At 34.9% G+C, this 25,039-nt stretch overlaps 2 protein-coding genes across 2 annotated transcripts; both read right to left on the bottom strand.

The window, feature by feature from the left end:
• Positions 1-1,410: 1,410 nt before the first annotated feature.
• Positions 1,411-2,437, bottom strand: LOC138308619 (uncharacterized). The gene has a single exon (XM_069249661.1). It carries the CDS (start codon positions 2,435-2,437, stop codon positions 1,427-1,429), a length of 1,011 nt encoding a protein of 336 aa, XP_069105762.1. The 3' UTR covers positions 1,411-1,426.
• Positions 2,438-2,531: 94 nt separating this feature from the next.
• LOC138308618 (salivary glue protein Sgs-3-like) lies at positions 2,532-20,383 on the bottom strand. Its single transcript, XM_069249659.1, has 2 exons — positions 20,032-20,383; positions 2,532-2,617 (listed from the first exon to the last, which is right to left on the bottom strand). Exons 1-2 carry the CDS (start codon positions 20,381-20,383, stop codon positions 2,532-2,534), a joined length of 438 nt encoding a protein of 145 aa, XP_069105760.1.
• Positions 20,384-25,039: the final 4,656 nt, after the last annotated feature.

Below are 25,039 nucleotides of genomic sequence, written 5' to 3'. Positions count from 1 at the left end.
TTGAATATTTATTTTTCAGTATTTTCGAGTAAAAAATAAAAGTGCTCAAATAAGCATTAAATGTAAAAATAAAGTGACAAAAGTGTATCATTTCACACATGAATGCTCATTATTTTAATAATCACGAACCCAGTAAATGTTTACAGCAAAATTAAGCCCGATACAGCTATAAATATTGGCGCAGTGATGATTTAGGTAAAACAGTTTCAGTAAAAAATGGTAAAACTGTGGCTCTACTCAAAGCGAAAAAAGACACAATTTCAAAATGGCCGCCAAATGGGCCATTTCTTAAAATCCCCGTATAAAAAGATCTACTAAAATAGAAATGTAATTTTTTGACAATATTTGCAACTGGCAACTTGCTACAGATATTGATAGATATTATTTGAAAATCTCATAACTTCTTTGATCTATGTCGAAACGAGACTTCAACGGGACTGAAACCTCAGAAGAATACATCCTTAAATATACTTTACTTCATTTATATAATGGTATCGTGTAATAGATCATCATCATCATATAACATTAATGAAATCCCAGGGAGAATATAAGGCGCTAGCAAATCGTTTCCTAACGTTTGTAAATTCCACGCATGGACTTGCTACATCTGGAGATGTAGTTCCGAAGATAGCTACTCTGTCTTCTAGATGGCATAAGTCATTACTTTTTTATATTACTTAAAACCAAACCAAAATAAAACCAGTCTTATTAGAATTGTAAATTCGCTCCACTTCTATGTTCTACGTTACGGTACGCTCCCAATGCAATATCTAACAACGCACTGTTAGTCCGCTAAACCTGCTTTTTTTGCCTAATATATATTATTGCGATAGTCTTTTGTCCGTCGTCGTGCGTCGTCCGTCGTGCGTCGTCCGTTAACATTTCCTTGTGAGCGCAATAACTTGAGTAAATATAAAGCAAGCTTAATGAAACTTTGTATGTAGACTAACATTGGAAAGATCTCAGACGAGTTCGAAAATCAGCGTTATTCAAATGTACTTTACGGAGTTATTGCCCTTTGTACTAATAATTCTTATTGGACATTGTGAACGCGATAACTTGAGTAAATATGACTCGTGCTGAGTAAAATTCTGTATGTAGACAAACATCGGAAAGATCTCGGACGAGTTCGAAAATCAGTTTGATTCGACTGTAATTAATGGAGTTGTTGCCCTTTGCACTTATAATTTTTATTGGATATTGTGAACGCGATAACTTGGATAAATATAAACCGAGCTTTTTAAAACTTTGTATGTAGACTAACATCGGAAAATCTCGGTCGAGATTGAAGATCAGCGTTATTTGATAGTAATTTACGGAGTTATTGGCCTTTGCACAAATAACTATTATTGGACCTTGTGAATACGAAGCTAGTAAATGACATAACTAATTTTAATCAAATATCAGGAGTTAAAGCTTTACTGATCTAGGTTTTTAAAGGCATTTTCCCCCCATTGAATTTTCTATTTTGAACTACATCTACGGCTGTGTATCTAGAGCATGGGACAAAGGTGGTGTCGCGCCAACAGTAAAGGCCATCCTCATCATCCCTAAGCAACGCAGCTAACATACTAAAACCACTGTCTGAAGGGATGATTAGTTTGTCACACTCCATGAGAATATAGAAATCAAGCAACTGCTTCAGAAAGCCTTCTCTCGGGTCGCTATTACTGGTTTGATCAATGTGTGTTATATTCCCGGGGGTGTCTATCATGTTGTCATGGTAACGTCTCTTAGCTTCTGTTTTTACACTGTCTGTATCCGTGGCAACGAAAAGGTCATACTCTTTCATATTCAGCGTGTCAAAATATTTCCACAAAGTGTCCAACGTTGGTGCAACTCTGGTAATAATGTCGCGTGGCATGTTTGGATTTCGTCCTATCCGTATATGGGCACATGCAATCTTGCTTCGCTGTCTCCTACTTCGGTAATGGTCGTTCAACGCTTGATCAGACAAGGGAGAGAGTTTAAACAAAAATTTATAAACATGCTTGTAAATGTCTGCCTGATGATATTTGGTAAGCCATGGTATTTCACGTGATATGTTACGTCTTAGTCTGAAATATTTGATGAAATCCCAATTCATCAAAAGAAAAATTACGTCGTCGTTGAAGAAGGTATTAAAATCAGATTTCCCTAGCATATGTTTGTATATTTTCTTGTGCCTATTGTTATTCAAATCATGGAACGAACTGCTTCTATTTTTAGCAACTGACGAGTTGTATCGCCAGTCATAATCTCCCGGCGCTAGAAAATCCTCGAGTAAACATGGCGTGTCGAAGTTGATGAGAAATTGTCGCCTTGAAAGTATAGATATGATGAAGGTGGTAACTATACCAGCAATCCTGTCTGACCATCCGTAACAAGTAGACCCCCGAGCCTTCGTACAGTCGTACACCATGTATCGAACATTTTGTCTTGTTTGTTTTGGTTCCATCATTTCCTTAACTAGTAGCGTTTTGAATTCATCATTTTCTAAAGAAGAATCACTTACATTTTCTAAATACAAATTGTGTTCACCAGTCACTGGGTTATTTGCCTCCAAAACGTAGTTTTGGTGATAATATCCCAATACTGCTAATATCAGCACCGGAAATAGGCAAAGCTTCCTTTTCCCCTAAAAAAGAAAGAACAATATTCATTTATAATGATATTTGTTGAACAACTGTTTATTTTTGAAGATAACATCAATTTTTTTTATTTGTATAGTGGAATATTTCATATTATAGCTAAACATCTGCAATATCGCATTGTTTTTATTGAAAATGAACTTCAGTTGCAGGTTCATCGTTTTACAAAAAATTAAGGCTAATCTTTGTTATTAAGTTTACATCTATCTTGATACAAACCGCAAATCATGATTTCATTAAAGATGCTCCACCGCTGACAAATGGTATTATTGCACTATAAAAATCAGGAGCAGACGATTTAGTACTTTTCTTCAGTTATAAAAGTTACTTACTTTACACCATTACCACCACTGAAAAGTTTGAGCTTCTAATTTTACTTCAAGTTAAAAATGGTAAAAATAATTAATTGCATCCCGAAAAAATTATGTGGCACTATATCCTATATTGAATGAAATACTGATTGCGCATGCACCACAGGCAAAAGAAATCATTTTATATTATTTTTTGTGTTAATTTGACATATATTTTCACGATTAAACACAAATTATTGTTCAAATGATGAATATCATTTATGCTCTGTCGGCGGTGGAGCATCTTTAAAAAAATGTTATGGAATCGTAACTCAATATCAAATTTAACAAAATGTGGCAACATTTAAGTTATGTAACTTATTTCATTCTGGTTGCTATGACAACGGAACGCGGAACTCTCCTCTCACTGAGGATAATTGACCGGACAGCACGGCGCGACCTGGATAGGAACGATAACTCACTATATATGCATTTTAAAAAGGTTGTGGCAAGTTCATCTTGGGTGTTTTCAGACACGCCCTGTACATTCACCTTTACATTGGCATTTCTGCTTGAGTAACTCTGTTTTGAATATCCTGTGGCTTTCAACAAACACTACTTTACATATATTTTAATGACTGAAAGCAGTTGGGATAAATGTAAATGAAGAACATTAGAAACCTGGGAAAGAAGCTTATTGATATCGTTTGAACAGTAGGGAGCATTTTAATTTAATGTAAACCTCAATGACAGACTAATATGAAAGGAGTTTCGAAGTATACGTATACGAAGACTATACTTTATATTATGTTTTGGTTTTTGTATTGCAGATACAAATCACTCTTGCTGGCGGTGGTTTAAAGTCATCTGAATAAGAGTTGCGGAAATAAGATTCAATCCTCTTCAGAAAATCAGACATCTTGCTATGCTATTTAAAATCCATTATCTTTTTGTAATAGTTTTAATCATAAAAAGTACGAAATTACTAATTGAATAATGTGAACCTTATGGCGATATTAGTTAAAATGCAAAATGCAGTAGCTAATCAGGTTTGTAATAATGAGAGAGAGGTACCAGACACACGGAAGGACTGTTTTGTAAAACTTTTGACCTCAGATATGTCTGATGATAGACATAGTCGTCTAATGTTCACCAGGGTATTGGAGAGAGTCTTTATAAAAATGATTTTAAACTCTTGTTTTATATTTTATGATAAATTCTTTAAAAATAATCATCTCACCATCCACTACCTTACCGACACGGCTTTTAATTCTTAAAATGGGAATGTGAAACGAAATCGATAATTTTGTATAGTCGCAAAAGTTATTAACTCATCGTTAATAAACACATTTACCATCACCTTCTGAAAAATTTGATAAAAATAAACAAAATTTTAATTTTCATAACGCGGGTCATCTTATGTTTCCCGTCGCCGTCCTAAATACCGCACGGTATTTGTCGGCAAAACAGCGAGACTACTCCACTGTTTTCACGCTGCATATGCATGGAGTTTTAACCTCATCTTAGACCACCGGTATATATTTATTGATGTAATTACTGTTTTACTAAATCTGACTTTCTGATTGGCTGGTATTTTTTCTTCATATACTATGAAAAGAAATCTGAGAATGGAGCGAAACCACGATGTTAACATGACGTCACAATAGAGACGTCGACGTTGCGTATTGTTTTAGAAAAAAATATTACATTGGAAAATCACTGGAATCTTACGCTAAATGTAACAGTGCGTCGGTTACCTAAGATAGAAGTAAGGTTCGAAATTATGTTCCGTGTTTTAATAAAGTGTCAGTACATATACAAACAGTGTGAGAAATAGAGAGAGTACAGAGAGAACACATAACATTGGAAGGTGAGAGGATATACCCATTTGAAGTTCCGCAAGTGACCGGAAGTGGACGTCGTTTGCAACTTCAGTCAAAATGACAAATATGTACGTTGCTTTTTTTATGACATATATGCCATACAAAACAACAGGAATATGTAAAATATGCCAGTTTACATCATGTTGATCTCCAGTGACTGCAGTCCAACGGAATTTAAGCACTGTCGTTTGTAAATATATTGATTAATTTCTTTATTAATTTCTTTTACTTTCTAGAGTGTTGAATATAACAAATTACTGATGAATTTCATAAGTGTCTTTGAAATACAAGGGATCCCTGGTGTTATTCCACATATATGTGTTTGTTTATACAGCTTCGTAATTTTAGTGAGAGATTTTTTTTCTTACATGTATATCTGAAGGAAACAGTCATGACACTGAGTCTTTCCTTAATTCACAATCTTTATTTCTTTATGCAAAATGACGAGAATAGTTCCCTTTGTGATAACCGTAATTCTAATAAAAAAAAAACTAGACACGGTGCTCACAAGCGTTCCAATGTTCCAAATCAAGACGTTCATTACAAGTTTCGCGAATTTGAAATACACTGTGTGTGGTGTAGCCCATATTCCCTTTTAAAAACCATTTTACAAATTTTGTGAATTATCTGGCCTTTTAATACATCATATAAACATATAACTATATGATACAAAGAATCACTGCGGAACCGACTCTAATTAATGTTTGGAAGATCGTATGATTGATAAATTGTATACTTTACGTATATTGTATTTGTTTATTTATACAATGTACATTAGTATTTTAATGATAAGACTACTGTTTTTAAAATACTCAATAAATACATATGGAGGTTTTGTTCATTAGTTTTATTTACAGTCTTCTGTACAACTAAGGTATCGGTTTGTCTAGAATTATGTATATCACTCGTCACTATAAAATGCCATACAAAGGGTATTTTCAGTGACTTACCCCCTTTTCTGGCAAAACTGCTGGCGACCGCAATTTTGATAGATGAAATAACACCACTATTAGAGGCCACTTATATTTATTCAGGTCATATTGGCCTGAATCAGTGTAATATCCGATACATACATTGACAAGTAAAACAACATACGTTCTATGAAGCTTTGGAGTATATGATGGAAATACGACAAGATGTGATAGGTATTTTCACCTGTTAATTATGTATTCCGTCTTTGCATATTATAGAGTTAGCTCCCTTGCGAGTAGGTATCCATTGTTACGTCATTATTTTGTGAGCGCAATTCACGTCGTTTTCTCCGAAATGTATGACGTTACGCTCGCAAACACATGACGTCACAATCAATACCTACCCGCAAAGGCAGATAACTCTGTATTATGCAAATACAGAATATATCATACATGTATACAGGTGTACGTGTACTTTATTAAGCAAACATATATATTGTAAGGTATATGATTGCTTTTAATACATAAAAATACACATATAATTTAGATATATAGTTAGGTTGATTTTTTAAAGATGCACCATCGCTGACAAATGGTATTTTTATTCACTATCAAAAAGCAGACGATTTAGTGTTTTTCTTCAGTTAAAAAAGTTACTTACTTTACACTATTACCACCATTGAAAAGTTTGAGCTTCTAATTTTACTTCCAAGTTAAACGCATGAAAAATAATTAATTGAATCCCGAAAAAAATCCGTGGTTCTATATCCTATATGGAATTAGGTTCTGATTGCGCATTCACCAACTAGGGATATATATAAGGAACGTCCATTAGACGGATAGACATTATAACTAGATATATATTTAGGGAATTTTCATTAGACGGATAGACATTATAACTAGATATATATTTAGGGAATTTTCATTAGACGGATAGACATTATAACTAGATATATATTAGGGAATTTTCATTAGACGGATAGACATTATAACTAGATATATATGTAGGGAATTTTCATTAGACGGATAGACATTATAACTAGATATATATTTAGGGAATTTTCATTAGACGGATAGACATTATAACTAGGTATTATTTATTGCATTATTTGTTTACACCAATTTATATTGGAGGAAATATAATATTTTCAACTATTATCCCGACTGTTCAATAAAACCTTGTTATATTGCACAGTTCGAAGTTATATTGCACGCTTCCACGGAAACGTTGTATTACACGGGTCGAGATGTTATATTGCTTTAGGAACACCTCGCTATTATTGTCTAGTTTTGTAGAAAACTTCCGAAGAATCGCGCGTAACAGTGATTTACGTTATTATTACGTCACAAAGGCTCACGCTCAATTTCGCGCTAGCTTTATAGATCTCGAATCAAGCACGTCATGTAGACGTTTATCGAGTAGAGGACGGACACGGCGTATGTATTAGATTAAAAGGCTGCACGCAGGTGTTAAAATGTTAAAGAAGACAATAAAACATCACATTTGATGGGTTTCTGTGCTGTAGTTCATAATGTTTAAGGTCTATTGAAATAAAACATTTTTTGATTACCACCACCTCGGGTTAAATATTATGAACTAGAGCACAGTAACCTATGAAATAATTGTATAATAGCGAATTTCCATTAGACGAATAGAGACTATAACTAGGTATTTATAGGGAATGTCCATTAGACGGATATATATTATAACTAAGGCTATATAAGGAATGTCCATTAGACGGATAGAGATTATAACTAGAGATATGTAGGGAATATCCATTAGACGGATAGACATTATAACAAAGGATATATAGGGAATGTCAAATATTGATATAATTATAAAAGAAATAAATGTATCTCATTAGTCCGCTTAACATGCCTATATTATTGGTTTTTGTTCCATTTTTTCCTTATTATAACTTCTATATATTAGGCCAATTAAAAAAAACTAAACTAATAATATTGACACGTTTAGCGGACAGGTACCTAATATCATGACAAATGAAAATAAAACAATGTTAGAAGCAAGCATAAAACCATATAATATAATGAAAAATCTTCTTTATAGCTGCAAAAAACTTGTACAATATATTAATATTTTCACTTAGAAACTCTTCACAAAACTTCTGCATACCTTTCAAAATTTATTAGATTTAACACAGTAATCAGGAACTTCGCGCACATCGCGCATGCACACAGGGATTGTTAACCTCGCCGAAAGATAATACTATGAAATAGTGACTAGGTCGTTTCTATCTATTTTCAGTTTTTTCTCCATTTTGAACAAAATGGTTAAACAAACTTTTAAATTTTGTTATTAACGCAAAGTACACAAATTTTACAATTATTTTAGTTCTATAATTCATTTTATCTTTTATAACATGGTGTTTTAACGATTTAGTCCCTTTAAGTTTTCACCACGTAAGTCCATTTTGCCTGTTAGGTTACTCTTTGTGAAAGTCAGTCTAAAGCAAACTATACAATTTAAAGTAATATTACTAATTGACATTACTCGAATGGATATTTAAATCATGAAGGGTTTACGATATATGGATCCACAATGAGTTGCACGAATTTACCAGTCATATAGTCATTTGGTAAATAAAATAATAATTAAAAATCACAAAAATCACTTGGACCCGTTACGTCAGAGCCTTATTTTGTTACATAAAATTTATTTTATATCATCAATTGATGTCACTATTTGTGGCTTAATCGGGTAATGAAATAAATTTTGTTTGCAAACTTTCGTGAGAATCCGTTACCCGGATTCACACAGTTTGCAAACAAAATTTCTTTCATAACCTAAATAGTAACATCAATGCTTAAATGATAAATTCTTTGTAAATCATCATTTAAAATTCGGGTTTTTAAGAGTCTGTATAATATTATATAAATTCTCGCTTAGTATCGTTAGATTATTTTTAAATTATTATAGTAGTAAATTGATGTTTTGAAGAGAGTCTATATAAAAATTATTAAACTATTGCTTAAAGTTATATATTTTTTTCTTCATTAATCTATTAAAAACCACAGGATTTGATGAATTACGCTGTGAAAATCATTTAAATCATTTAAATGGCTTCAGATGCCTTATAAACGTTAGTTACAACACATAAATTAAGTACTGTAAAAATGTTGGTTTTTATGCCATGTGTGTGTGATGTTTGAAATATATCTCTAGAAATCACTTGTAGACCATAATTTGGTTTCATGGTGTGACCGTAAGTACTTATTTCACTTCAATGACGATGTTATTAATTTTAACAGTACTGCCAAAAATCATTTTCAGTACTTATTTATACCTGTAAAATTAAAACCTATGCATTGAAAGTACTGTATTTCTGAATATGTTAGTAACTTTTGGTGATGAATAACATATTAAAAGCTCATCTTGAATCGTAAGTATGAAAATACGGCACATATAACTTTAGTATCTTAAATTCCTTACACATTATTATCTTATAATTTAATTTCAAATGTTACATTCATTTGTATTGGCTAGATCTTTGAGGTTATTTTTCCATAGACCGAAAGAATTATACGTCACGTATTATGACGTCATAAATACAAAACGTGTTCGCGGGGAATTTTGAAATTTGTTTTATTGTAAAAGTAAGTAAATTTACGGAAATTTATGCCTAATTAGTACCTAATTGAGTGATATGATTTAAATTATAAGCATTATTCTAAATATAATATCTTTTGGGGAAATGAAGTCATAGACAAAAAACGTGCGGACATTCTTTTTCATAGACGCTTCGCGTTAATGAAGAATGTCCTTCCGTTTTTTTGTTTATGACTTTATAACCCCAAAAGATATTGAGAATAATGCTTAAAGAGATTCGCGTTTTAAAGAGAGGGAAGGATATATAAACATTACATAAAATTTTACTTATAATCTTTAGATTCCTTACAAATTATTATCTGATATTCATCAGGTGAAAACAGCCAGCGTGAAAAGCCGTGACACATCCGAGGGGTATTTTCTACCTGTTGATCCTTCGTTCTTTTGTATTTTTGGGTACAAATGCACGTTAGAAGTTTTTAGAGTAGAGAAATTAGTTCAACTAAAGTAGTACTAAAATTGTAAGTGTCTCAAGTACGTCTTCAAAGTGAAAATGAGTGAGAAAGTAATGCCTTATGTATTATGTCTCTCAAGGCAAATACAAATTGTTTCAAATGAAAACAAAATGTTAATGTCTTATGCTTTATTAATAGGTAGCATGAGAAATCCAGACACATTCGTATTCGCTACAAGTCGAGTTGTTATCTTTATCAATAAAGCATTTAATCCTCTGAAACATTTTATGATACGATTGAAATAACAAATTACTGTATTAATAAACAATATCGACTTCCGGTTATCGAAATCACATTCAAATCGACTTTCTGTATTTCGCTCATAGTTTCTTTCACGACTTAGTCATTACGACAAGTTGTGATACAATGTATGTACATGCAATTGGATATTGTTAAGTCGACATTAAAATACCAACACTTTGAGATTACAATACTTGCAACGCGTGGGTTTTACTTTTACAAGTACAAAGAGGAGATAAAACTGTACAACCAAAACAAAAATCATTATATTTACATCTACAGTGCAGTGAAATGAGTATATATGGTCAACCATGAGGCAAAGTTGTGGTTTACAATTTCATTTTACATCTTTATAATGTTATTATAGATCGTAAAGTAATTTCTAAAGGTATATGAAAAATTTTACAGTGAATAAATTATGTGTTGTAATTAACTGGCATAATACATGTTTTCTGTCCATTTTAATGAATTTCACACCTTAATTCATCAAACCTGTCTGTTTTCAATATTTTACTGAAGAAACAACAAACACGTCAAAGTTATGACACATAAAACTCTTAATCGAAAATACATTACATTGTATTGCGTTCAACACAACAAGAAGTGCTCCATAATAAGTATACCGTACCGAAGTAAGTAACGTACATATCTAATAGTGTTGCATTATCATATTTTTCATGTACAATTAAACATTACAAACAGATTGACCAACATTATAACTTTATGATTTAAGTGAGAGTATCGTGATTTATAGAGAGAGGTCTATAATAACATTTCCGTACTAAAGTGTGTACATTCCCAATCGTGTTACACTATCATCTTTTTTCGAGTACAACTCAAACTCATAAACGATTCGACCAACATTACACTATATTTATGGTGACAATATCGTTATTTGTAGAGAGAAAACAGAATTTACTTACACAAACACGTCGGCAGAAAGATATGTCGTTACACCTGACCGCGTACACGACGGAGTGTAAATGTGATCCACAACCTGCTGATAACTGGTGTGGAATGACTTATAAATTGAGTATCCTAACTTATATATTATACAAAATTGGTTTAATTGCTAACTTTTTTAGTTTCGTAGTGAGCTGACTGGCTTAATTCATATCCAGTAAGAATATCTACGCATAAACTGTAGACAATGACTGACAAATTTTCTGTCGATTTAGCTACCTATTGGGTCCTGACAGTGCTCATACTTGTGGTATTAAGTTGATGTTGTCACTTACAAGGTTTTAAGTTTAAAAATATTGTTTAAAAACATTTTAATGGAACTGATGCAACAAAAAATTCCTTATTATTATATTACTGTTGTCATACTTTGACATGCACTGCATGATGTGTAACATACATTGGGTGTTCTAGTATATCTATCACGGTGCGGTAGTTAACGGCCGCGGTTAACGGCCGCGGTGGCCGAGTGGTTAAGATGTACCGACATATTACCACATGCCCTCCACCTCTGGGTCGCGAGTTCGAATCCCATGTGGGGCAGTTGCCAGGTACTTACCGCTGTTCGGTGGTTTTTCTCCGGGTACTCCGGTTTCCCTCCACCAACAATTGAATCCTTAAATGACCCTGGCTGTTAATAGGACGTTAAACTAATCAAACAAACAAAGTTAATGCGCACGATTGAATGTGTCAAAAATATGACCACCAAGGCTTTATTAAATGTAAGAATAAAAAACACAGAATGCTACATTTGATTTTATTACTCTTTGGGTTTATACATCCTCGTTACTCAAGGGGTTCTTCCGATCACTTACGATGTCTACACCCTTAGATTATCTCATAGTAAAACTGGAGGTAACAGAACATGTAATTTAGTGCACATCAAAAGAACCATATAACGGTACACTGTGGTTGATTTGTGGCTGTAAAGTTTGCGTCGCTCTCTCTGTATCTTCAACTAGGAAATATTTGCAGGCCTGCGATTGGTTCAGATTTGTTCCCTTGGGCTTCCTCCAGTTTTACTATGAGATATTCCAGGGATGTAGAGATCGTAAGTGATCGGAACCCCTGGAGTATCGAGGATGGGCTTTATATTGGTAACAGCTTAAAGCTGACAATGCAAGATAAAAAGCATACATTTGAGATTTTTTTTTAATCTAATTTTCTGAGACAACCCCTTGCGTTTCTAAGGACGGACAGTCGCCATTTTGTTTTAACTCTGCTTGGATACAACACCGAGTACCGACCCCTATATAAAGCGCGTGAACCACACACACGTGCAATAAGTCGAATGCTCGCTGTTCAAAGTGTAACAACTAACACCTGACCGGCTCTAGATCTACTGTACTATATACCCCAGACATATTTACGTGTAACCTGAGGCCATGCCATAAGAATAAAATTGTTAGAAAGTTCAATGTTTTATCCAAGAAAGTTTCTAAGAACCATATATAGATATATACAGTTGAATAAAAAGTAATGAATGAATTTATTCTTCTTTCCACGTGCGAGATCCATTTTGATTGTAACGTAAACAAACTCGGAAATTCTAATAGCAAATAACATTGTCAAACTAAAAATTAACTCTGCACTCACCTGACAATGTTTCATTGAAGTAATATTGTTACCTAGATCCCAAAATATGTCAAATACGAGCTAATAAAACACTTCGATATACATTAGATATTACACGCACATGTACACGCGTGTGCCTTCGATAATTTATATATGGAAGCGTCACTTGTTTAGTCGAGTACATCGGGTACGATAGTATACGTGGAGATATGTGGACGGATTATAATTAGGATTTCTAGTCCGGTAAGGCCCGTTAGTCCGAAGGCCCAATAGTCCGAAGGCCCTTTAGTCCGAAGGCCCAATAATCCGAAGACCCGTTAGTCCGAAAATTAGTAAATATTGCAAGTTAAAGAGTTGTTATAACTAACGTATCTTGACGAAAACATTTTTCGGCACTGCTGATCTGACAATTTCTATGGACAGCAAAATTACATCAAAATGAAAAATATAAAAAAATATATATAAAAAAAAAAAAAAATAAAAATAACATCTTACATTTTATAGGATATCTCACAAGCAGACATTCTATGGATTATCTTACAAACATGCAAGCTTTAAAATGTCCGATTGTTAGCCTTTTGTACACTGTATTGCATTAGGATTAACATTGCTCCATGAATAAATGATGTATATAATCAAATCTTACCGAAAAATGACTTTTATTATACCTGTAAACGTCGTTATATTGTACAATATATACATGTCTTTAACGACTTATTTTTGCTTCCCCATTCTTTGAATTGTTTGTTCTACCCATAATGATGGAAATGGTCCGCATAATGATATCTTTTGAGGAAAAATATTAAACAGGATTGCATTGTACATATGAAAAATTATACTCTTAATATCAGATACGTTTATGTATTTCAAGATTATGCTCTTTTTGAAAATACGCTACATTTCGTTGTTTCATATCATTTTCCGTACCAATTCTATAGCCACATACATGTAAGTATACCTTAGCAAGTTTACAACAAATCTTTTGCATCGAAAACTGTAATAAAAGTTTGTTTCATTTCAAGTACTGTTCGCATATAAATCCCAATTATATTATCTGTTTTCAGACTATCGGGCCTTCGGACTAACGGGCCTTAGGACTAATGGGCCTTCGGACTATTTGGGCCATAGGGATATAAGGCGGTCACCTTTGATACACAGTGGACAACTGCTAGGTGTAGGTACATGACTGAGCGCACGTGCGTCGATTTCACGCGCTTTATATAGGGGTCGGTTTGCGTATTTTATCCAAGCAGAGTTCAAACAAAATGGCGACTGCCCGTCTTTAGAAACGCAAGGTGCTGTCTCAGAAACGAATTTTGAAGAAAAAAATCTTTCTAATCTTAAATGTATATTTTCAACTTGAATTGTCAACTTTAACAATACAATTTGGCCGCCGACAACAAATAAGGGAGGTTGGTAAAGGAATACAAAAATTCTAAAATGATTTTAAAAGGTCATCTAAATTTCATTTAGATATTTTCATTAAAATTTACTTACATGAACCATCGATGCAGATTTTAAATGGAAGTATTTTCACAGTGTCCTATTTAGCTAGAATACAGCGACTAGGGTTCCCCAAGGGGAGATTTAACGATTTACAGGTTCCACTAGACTCAATACACAAAGGGAAGTAACCCTTACTATAATAGTTATACAGTAATGAAATTCTGTTCAATGGCTAAAATACACTGGCACGAATTTTTTAACCAACAGTTCATAGATAATATATAGGGATATATTTATTGATTTGTATGTACTGTTAATATATAAGGGGAGGGTGTGCACAGGCATGTTACCTGTTGTCTAATCCCTTTTATATTTATAGACAATAAAATATTCTGAAATGAAATAGAATATACATGTATTGCTTCTTCGATTTTCGTTTTAAACACCTTTGATCTACATCACTTTAGTTTCACCAAAAAAAACATTTTATGAAGTTTCTACCTTCAGTGCATTGAGCACTATGATTTTTCTTTTAAATCGCACTTATTTTATGACAGAAAGATGTATGCCGTGGACGGCTTCCCTGGACATTGACAGTAACAGTAACAGTTGATTACTACAGTATAAATATAGAGTTGAAGATCAGTCAGAGAAGAATTGGGTGGAGTACTCCATTTAAGTACAATGCATAAATATGGTAAAACGATGACTGTATTAAAATAAAGATAGAGTAACATATTATACTTACAAGAAGTGACGCAATTCAGTTATCAACCATTAAATAAACACAGAGTAGTGTATTATACTTACAGGAAGTGACGTAATTCAGTCATCCAACCATTCAAAACATAGAGTTATGTATTATACTTACATGAAGTGACGTAATTCACTCATCAACCATTCAATAAACATAGAGTTATGCATTATACTTACAGGAAGTGACGTAATTCAGTCATCAACCGTTCAATAAACACAGAGATTGCATTACATTTACAGGAAGTGACGTAATTAAGTCATCAACCATTTAATAAACACAGAGTAATGTATTATACTTACAGGAAGTGACGTAATTAAGTCATCAACCATTCAATAAACATAGAGTTATGTATTATACTTACAGGAAGTGACGTTATTAAGTCATCAACCATTTAAAAATAAACACAGAGTTATGTATTATACTTACAGGAAGTGACGTTATTAAGTCATCAACCATTTAAAAATAAACACAGAGTAATGTATTATACTTACAGGAAGTGACGTATTTAAGTCATCAACCATTCAATAAACATAGAGTTATGTATTATACTTACAGGAAGTGACGTAATTCAGTCATCAACCATTTACTTAATAAACATATAGGGATTGGATTTCGTTTTTATGTTAACCATGCTTGTATGGAGCAATTCCTCTAAGAATATATTCTATGGGGCGCGTTAGCGCCCCATATTGAATATATTCTTAGAGGAATTGCTCCATACAAGCATGGTTAACATAAAAACGAAATCCAATCCCTATATTTACACTCACACGACTTTTTATTTATATTTTATGCAATAAAATCGTCATTTGAAAGTGACGTAATTATTCAATAAAAGTCGGTCAAAAGTGGGAGGAGCTTACTCATTTGAACAGCGAATGGTGACGCTTCACGTAAGGTAGAATTATTCATCCGCGACGACGACAAAAAAGTTCAATATTTTAGTGTAAAATAAACATGACAAACAAAGTAAATTTCAGAGATAATTTTATTTAATCAGATCAGAACTTTAAATATGTATTCAATTTTGCTAAAAGTTAATATATAGCGTAATAACATAAAGAATTTGTACACGGCCACATGTGTGAACTCGGTGACCGTTATTGTGCAGCGAGGCGAAGCTGACGCACGCTTACACACTTTAGTTTGCCGAAGTTGGCAAAACACCGATTTTCAAGTAGCTCAATGTGTTTGAGATGTCGTCTGACTTGACGGTATTACATCCTTGGGAGCCATGTGATTATATAATCTACGCTTAGATCCATATCGCCATCGATAGATGAAACAAATTCACTTGTGTTCGATGGATACAATGTATTTGTGGTGACGCGGAACTGTCAACACGTGGATTATTAGCGGTGCATGTTTTATAATACACATGATTAAATACTCAAAGAACAAAGACAAGAGGATATGTTTTATAACTGACCTCTATCAGAGGGTCTCACACCCGTCAATCCCAAAGGCTCGATCGTAGGACGAACATAGGCACAGAGGTAATGTTTACATTTGACACCCATCACTTTTAACAAAAATGAAAGCACGTCGCCCCGGTCGGGATATTTTTCCGTTTCTTTATACAATTGTTAATTTAAAAATTGTTTGAATCATATATAAATATAAAACATGTATATATTGTTTACATTTTTCCAAAATTCTATGAAAAACAACAATATACACGTAATGTTGCGTCAAAATGTAAACAAAGCCATGTGTTTCTTTTTAAAAAAAAGTAGTCCTTTTACGTTGCACAGAACATTTCCTTACGCAAGTTCAAAGTTCAATGTTACCATGCAGTTATGGTAAACAAAATCGGCTAGTATTAGCGTATAGTGACCAAGCCTAGCAAGTGTAAATATAGAGTAATGTATCATACTTACAGGAAGTGACGTATTTAAGTCATCAACCATTCAATAATCATAGAGTTATGTATCATACTTACAGTTGGTGACGTAATTCAGTCATCAACCTGTCTTCCTTATCCAAACGCGAATCTTTCATTTTCATTTCCTTCTCTAATACCGCATTGCTATTGGATCTTGCACTGCTGATACCAGGTACATCTCCACGATATGGCGATATTGCTTGTTTCTTTCTCCGGATCTCATAAATAGGGGCTTTCTTTTCCTCTTCTGTATCCTTATTGTAACTCTAAAACTCCCGTCGATTCGACGGATAGTCAAAGCGATTACATTTTCAGACAAGGTAAGCATCACAACACATGTGGAACATTTGGCCGTGTTCACATTGGTAGGATCTGTCTGGATCACAGGGGTTCGCCATATACATACAACTGCACGTGGTAGGGGCTATAACAGAATGTAATAAAGAGCATAATCAACTTGAAAACCCAAAAGAGTGAACGGTATCTGTGACGCATAAATAATATACTACAGTCAGACGGAAAAACAATATGATATACTAGAGTCAGACGGAAAAAAAATGCTTACTACAGTCGGAGTGAAAAACAAAATATTTATACTACAGTCGAATAGAAAAAAATAATAATATACTACAGTAAGACGCAAAAACAAAATGATTACTACAGTCAGACTGAAAAAAAAACTTGTTGGTATACTGCAGTCAGATGGAGAAAACAAAGGGATATACAATAATTATATTGAAAAAAAAAATAATATTCTACAGTCAGACGGAAACACAAAATAATGTACTACAGTCGGACGTAAAACAAAATAATGTACTACAGTCGGACGTAAAACAAAATAATGTACTACAGTCAGACGTAAAACAAAATAATGTACTACAGTCAGACGGAAACACAAAATAATGTACTACAGTCAGACGTAAAACAAAATAATGTACTACAGTCAGACGGAAACACAAAATAATGAACTACAGTCAGACGTAAAACAAAATAATGTACCACAGTCGGACGAATTCAGATGGAAAAAAGAAATAATACACTTCAGTCAGATGGAAAACCAAATAATATGCTTCAATCAGACGGAAAAAGAGTCAGGCGGAAAAACAAAATAATATGCTTCAATCAGACGGAAAAAGAGTCAGGCGGAAAAACAAAATAATATACTTCAATCAGACGGAAAAACTAAATAACATACTACAGTCAGACGGAATAACAAAATAGTATACTACAGTCAGACAGAATAACAAAATAGTATACTACAGTAAGACGGAATAACAAAATAGTATACTACAGTCAGACGGAATAACAAAATAGTATACTACAGTCAGACGGAATAAAAAAATAGTATACTACAGTCAGACGGAAGAACTAAATAATATACTACAGTCAGACGGAAAAAATGATATACTACAGTCAGACGGAAAGACAAAATAGCATACTAGAGTCAGACGAAAAACAAAATAATATACTACAATCAGGCGGAAAAACAAAATGATATGCTACAGACAGACGGAAAAAACCAAAATAATATACGTCGGACAGGCGGAAAAAAACTAAATATTATACTGCATTCAGATAGAAAAACAAAATAATATACTACAGTCAGACGAAAAACAAAATAATATACTGCATTCAGATAGAAAAACAAAATAATATACTACAGTCAGACGAAAAACAAAATAATATACTGCATTCAGATAGAAAAACAAAATAATATACTACAGTCAGACGAAAAACAAAATAATATACTGCATTCAGATAGAAAAACAAAATAATATACTACAGTTAGACGAAAAACAAAATAATATACTGCATTCAGATAGATAAACAAAATAATATACTACAGTCAGACGAAAAAACAAAATAATATACTGCATTCAGATAGAAAAACAAAATAAAACAGACGGAAAGACAAAATAACATACTAGAGTCAAACAAAAAACAAAATATTATATTGCTTTTAGACGGAAAAACTCAATCATATACATACAACAGGCAAACGGGAAAAAAAAGATAAACTTCAGTGAGACGAAAAATAAAATTATATACTACAGTCAGAAGAAAAACAAAATAATATATTATATTCAGACGGAAAAACTACATTATAAACACACTACAGTCAAACGGATAAACAAAATTACATACTACAATCAGATGGAAAGTCAAAATAACATACTAGAGTCAGACAAAAAACTAAATAATATACAACACTCAGACGGAAAAACAAAAAGAATATACTACAGTCAGACGGAAAAACAAAATAATATACTACAGTCAGACGGAAAAACAAAGTAATATACTATAGCAGACGGAAAAACTAAATAATATTCTAGTCAGACGGAAAAACTTAAAAAAATTATTCTATAATCAGACGGAATAACAAAGTAATATACTACATTCAGGCGGAAAAACTAAATAATATTCTACAGTCAGACGGAAAACTAAATAATACACTACAGTCAGACGGAAAAACAAAGTAATATACTACAGATAGTTGGAAAAACAAAGTTATATAATATTATTATTTTTCTTGGTTTTTCCACCAATCTCATTGGACGTCGATAAACCACGTGACCCCGTATAAGATAATGATCGACTGATAAAAGTTGATCGAAAAAAGTTGATTGACCGATCTGTCTATAAATAGATAGGGATTTCCCGATTCAGTGCATCAAAGCGTCGAAGTCATTTAAGCGTTTGAATGCGACATGCATGATAACGTTGATAAAATAAGCGTGTCTAAGATGCCGATTTTGTTGGTAACACATTTTCGTCAAACACAGCGAATGATAAACAGACGGGTTTGCCTCTCTACCGGTAGTCTTGATGAGAAATGAAACATTTTAAACAGCGTCGGAGCTACAAATACAAAGATGTAATTATGATACACGTAAGGGCGGTACTTTTATCTAGATTTATCGGACATTTAGAACTATGAAAACTAAAAAAAATGTACAATATGATGATGCATTCGCCATCTTATAGGCCTACTGTACATGTATCTGGAAACCAGGATTAATTGGAAAACTGTATCTTAATCCTCGTATCATTGGTATGATCATTTTGATATTTATTCAATTTCTGGTAATATATTCTGAATTCAAAATGCTATAATTGTATACAGTTAAACAGAAAAATACAAAATAACAGTCTATAGCCAGACGGAAAAACAAATTAATAAACTGAATTCAGAGGACAAAACGTTTACATGTATATTGCACTTCCTTAAAATAAGACTGACTAAGATATTCGGCGAAACAGTGAATGTTTTGTTTTTACTCTCTCAGATGTTCACAACTCACAAAACATTGTAACATTAAACTTTTAAACCTCATGATATAACAAACAATACCACGCTAGACCTATATTACCTATACATCCGCCGCCGATATTAGCGGGCTGGGCTGTGGTTGGAGTTGGTGTAGTCGTTGTTGTCGTTGTCGTGGGCCTGGCGGTGCTTGTTGTCGTATTTGGACGTGGTGTAGTGGTGGTGGTGGTCGTGGTTGGCCTTGGAGTAGAAGTCGTTGTCGTGGGCCTGGCGGTGGTTGTTGTCGTAGTTGGACGTGGGGTAGTGGTGGTGGTGGTCGTTGTTGGTCTTGGAGTAGACGTCATTGTCGTGGGCCTGGTGGTGGTTGGCGCTTGTGTCGAAGGAGGAGGTGTTCCAAACACGTCTTTAACCACGCTGATCAGTGACCATCTTACAAACGCCAGAGAAATCGTCATAATCTACCCAAAACATTGCTCCCCCAGGTAAGTAACCATGACACAACCTAACCAGTATAAGTGACCATGACACAGCCTAACCATGTAAGTGACCATGACACAACCTAACCATGTAAGTGACCATGACACAGCCTAACCATGTAAGTGACCATGACACAACCTAACCATGTAAGTGACCATGACACAACCTAACCATGTAAGTGACCAAGACACAACCTAACCATGTAAGTGACCATGACACAGCCTAACCATGTAAGTGACCATGACACAGCCTAACCATGTAAGTGACCATGACACAACCTAACCATGTAAGTGACCATGACACAGCCTAACCATGTAAGTGACCATGACACAACCTAACCATGTAAGTGACCATGACACAGCCTAACCATGTAAGTGACCATGACACAACCTAACCATGTAAGTGACCAAGACACAGCCTAACCATGTAAGTGACCATGACACAACCTAACCATGTAAGTGACCATGACACAGCCTAACCATGTAAGTGACCATGACACAGCCTAACCATGTAAGTGACCATGACACAGCCTAACCATGTAAGTGACCATGACATAACCTAACCATGTAAGTGACCATGACACAACCTAACCATGTAAGTGACCAAGACACAGCCTAACCATGTAAGTGACCAAGACACAGCCTAACCATGTAAGTGACCATGACACAACCTAACCATGTAAGTGACCATGACACAACCTAACCATGTAAGTGACCATGACACAGCCTAACCATGTAAGTGACCATGACACAACCTAACCATGTAAGTGACCATGACACAACCTAACCATGTAAGTGACCATGACACAGCCTAACCATGTAAATAACATTGACACAACCTAACCATGTAAGTGACCATGACACAACCTAACCATGTAAGTGACCATGACACAACCTAACCATGTAAGTGACCATGACACAGCCTAACCATGTAAGTGACCATGACACAACCTAACCATGTAAGTGACCATGACACAACCTAACCATGTAAGTGACCATGACACAAATAACCATGTAACTGACCATGACACAGCCTAACCATGTAAGTGACCATGACACAACCTAACCATGTAAGTGACCATGACACAACCTAACCATGTAAGTGACCATGACACAACCTAACCATGTAAGTGACCATGACACAGCCTAACCATGTAAGTGACCATGACACAACCTAACCATGTAAGTGACCATGACACAACCTAACCATGTAAGTGACCATGACACAACCTAACCATGTAAGTGACCATGACACAGCCTAACCATGTAAGTGACCATGACACAGCCTAACCATGTAAGTGACCATGACACAACCTAACCATGTAAGTGACCAAGACACAGCCTAACCATGTAAGTGACCATGACACAGCCTAACCATGTAAGTGACCATGACACAACCTAACCATGTAAGTGACCATGACACAGCCTAACCATGTAAGTGACCATGACACAACCTAACCATGTAAGTGACCATGACACAACCTAACCATGTAAGTGACCATGACACAGCCTAACCATGTAAGTGACCATGACACAGCCTAACCATGTAAATGACCATGACACAACCTAACCAGGTAAGTGACCATGACACAGCCTAACCATGTAAGTGACCATGACACAGCCTAACCATGTAAGTGACCATGACACAGCCTAACCATGTAAGTGACCATGACACAACCTAACCAGGTAAGTGACCATGACACAGCCTAACCATGTAAGTGACCATGACACAGCCTAACCATGTAAGTGACCATGACACAACCTAACCATGTAAGTGACCATGACACAACCTAACCATGTAAGTGACCATGACACAACCTAACCATGTAAGTGACCATGACACAACCTAACCATGTAACTGACCATGACACAGCCTAACCATGTAAGTGACCATGACACAGCCTAACCATGTAACTGACCATGACACAGCCTAACCAGGTAAGTGACCATGACACAGCCTAACCATGTAAGTGACCATGACACAGCCTAACCATGTAAGTGACCATGACACAGCCTAACCATGTAAGTGACCATGACACAACCTAACCATGTAAGTGACCATGACACAGCCTAACCATGTAAGTGACCATGACACAGCCTAACCATGTAAGTGACCATGACACAGCCTAACCATGTAAGTGACCATGACACAACCTAACCATGTAAGTGACCATGACACAGCCTAACCATGTAAGTGACCATGACACAGCCTAACCATGTAAGTGACCATGACACAGCCTAACCATGTAAGTGACCATGACACAACCTAACCATGTAAGTGACCATGACACAACCTAACCATGTAAGTGACCATGACACAACCTAACCATGTAAGTGACCATGACACAGCCTAACCATGTAAGTGACCATGACACAACCTAACCATGTAAGTGACCATGACACAGCCTAACCATGTAAGTGACCATGACACAGCCTAACCATGTAAATAAAATTGACATAACCTAACCATGTAAGTAACCTTGACACAACGCGCCTTCCATTTGCAGTTACAACTGGTACGAACCCGCTGTAATTGTAATGGAACGCGCTGTACCAGCCAAACCGAACCGGTACAAGTGATTCGTTTTCAGAAGATCCAAGATGGCGGACCCGAGAATTTTGATTTGTTATCGGAATGTTTTCTTTGTTGAAAACAAGACAGAAATTATTTATATCTGATTAAATTACATTAATTATTTCTTTCAATGTATTCCAAAACTATTAAAGTTGTACTTTTATATCATGCTGTGTCATGGTACATTTTATTGTTAACACCGAATATACCTGGCTTTTATATTCGAAGCGTATCTCTCATTTAGATGCCGCCATCATGGAAAAATCAAAACGCTATCCATTTGGCAGGTGCCGTATCACTTTAGTACAACTGGTACGTATCAGCAATATGGAACACACGGACAGTCTAACCAGGTAAGTAACCTTGACATAGTCCTACCAGGTAAGTTACCATGATTTAGCTTAACCAGGGAAGTAACCATGGCTCAGCCAAACCATGTAAATAGCCTTGACACAGCTAAATCAGATAAGTAACCATGACACAGCCTAACCAGGTAAGTAACTATGACACAGCCTAACCAGGTAAGTGACTATGACACAGCCTAACCAGGTAAGTAACTATGACACAGCCTAACCAGGTAAGTGACTATGACACAGCCTAACCAGGTAAGTAACTATGACACAGCCTAACCAGGTAAGTAACCATGACACAGTCTAACCAGGTAAGTAACCATGACACAGCCTAACCAGGTAAGTAACTATGACACAGCCTAACCAGGTAAGTGACTATGACACAGCCTAACCAGGTAAGTGACTATGACACAGCCTAACCAGGTAAGTAACTATGACACAGCCTAACCAGGTAAGTGACTATGATACAGCCTAACCAGGTAAGTAACTATGACACAGCCTAACCAGGTAAGTGACTATGACACAGGCTAACCAAATGGCGGAAATCATTGTAGTAAAATTGAATTAAAACGTCGAGGTATAAGAGAAATATAATTAAATCGAGGGTTTATAACATTTTGTGATCCCGAGGGTAGAATATACCTATCCTTCATATCCACACATGAAGGAGTCTTATAATACAACATACATTGTAAATCATAAAATATTAATTAAAATATAACAATAAGAATATCATCACTGCATAATTTAACAATGTGTGACAAGCCATACGAGGATTTAGATTCAATTGTAACTCTATTTCAACCCTAAATATCTTGTTCGTCTACGATTTTTCAAACTCCCTTATCTCCAGTAGCCTTTAATTAACACATCAAGTAATTGTTGATTTTATTATGTTTATGCAATAGAAAGTGTTTGAGAAAATGTGTAACCCATCGAGAGGAAAAATAGAATGGTTTATGTTATTTTATTATTTTATTTGTAACGCGTCTGTGTACTACCAATGTAACTTCCCGGTATCCCTCACCCGTGTATGTCCTCTAAGGCTGGTGTGGAATACCAAGAGTCAAGCCTGCGACTGTCATTGAGCAGATAATTCAGTGACACTGAAAGTTAAAACTCAAGTCATATCGACAACTGAACATAAGGATATCAATGTAATAGCTACCTTTCGAACAATAGCTTTCATACAAAGGACAGATACAACTACCCCAACACCAAAGACGACCATGACAACTAAACTACGTGTTCAGAAGGACGAGGATGTCCTGTCGAGCTTTCGTACAACCGTACTCATTCCAAGACAACAGTCAAATGACCAGGTCCTGCCTTCGTATCGAACTATTGTAGACGATAAATCTCATGTTATACCTGGCACAACGACCATTACACCTCATACTGGAAGGCAGGCGATCACATGCAACGACGGCAGTGAGTGCACTTCATGATTTAAATTTGAGACAAACTTCATATCTGGTCTAACATCCTAGTTATGTTCTTTTCAAATGCAAGGCCAGTTTTGTTGCAAGCATATATTTTTATCTCGTTTTTTTCAGTAGACGATACTTAGAAGGCATCGTGTAGTGTTGTATTGTAAACAAATAGTCATGTTGTTCATCATTATATCTTCAATTTCGGAATAGGAAATTCTCAATAGGGCCGCGGTGGCCGAGTGGTTAAGATGTACCGACATATTACCACATGCCCTCC

The sequence above is a fragment of the Argopecten irradians genome, chromosome 15 (assembly GCF_041381155.1).
Source record: "Argopecten irradians isolate NY chromosome 15, Ai_NY, whole genome shotgun sequence".
Classification (NCBI taxonomy): Eukaryota; Metazoa; Mollusca; class Bivalvia; order Pectinida; family Pectinidae; genus Argopecten; species Argopecten irradians.
This window is presented reverse-complemented; position numbering and strand designations above follow the sequence as displayed.

Bases quoted from the DNA above. Each gene is read 5' to 3' on its own strand.
- LOC138308618 (XM_069249659.1), bottom strand. From the start codon at position 20,383: ATGACGATTTCTCTGGCGTTTGTAAGATGGTCACTGATCAGCGTGGTT. The intron at 2,618-20,031 runs GTAATATAGGTC...TTTCTTTTTTAG, and splicing joins TATCGGCGGCGGATGTATAG to GGGAAAAGGAAGCTTTGCCT.
- LOC138308619 (XM_069249661.1), bottom strand. From the start codon at position 2,437: ATGGAACCAAAACAAACAAGACAAAATGTTCGATACATGGTGTACGAC.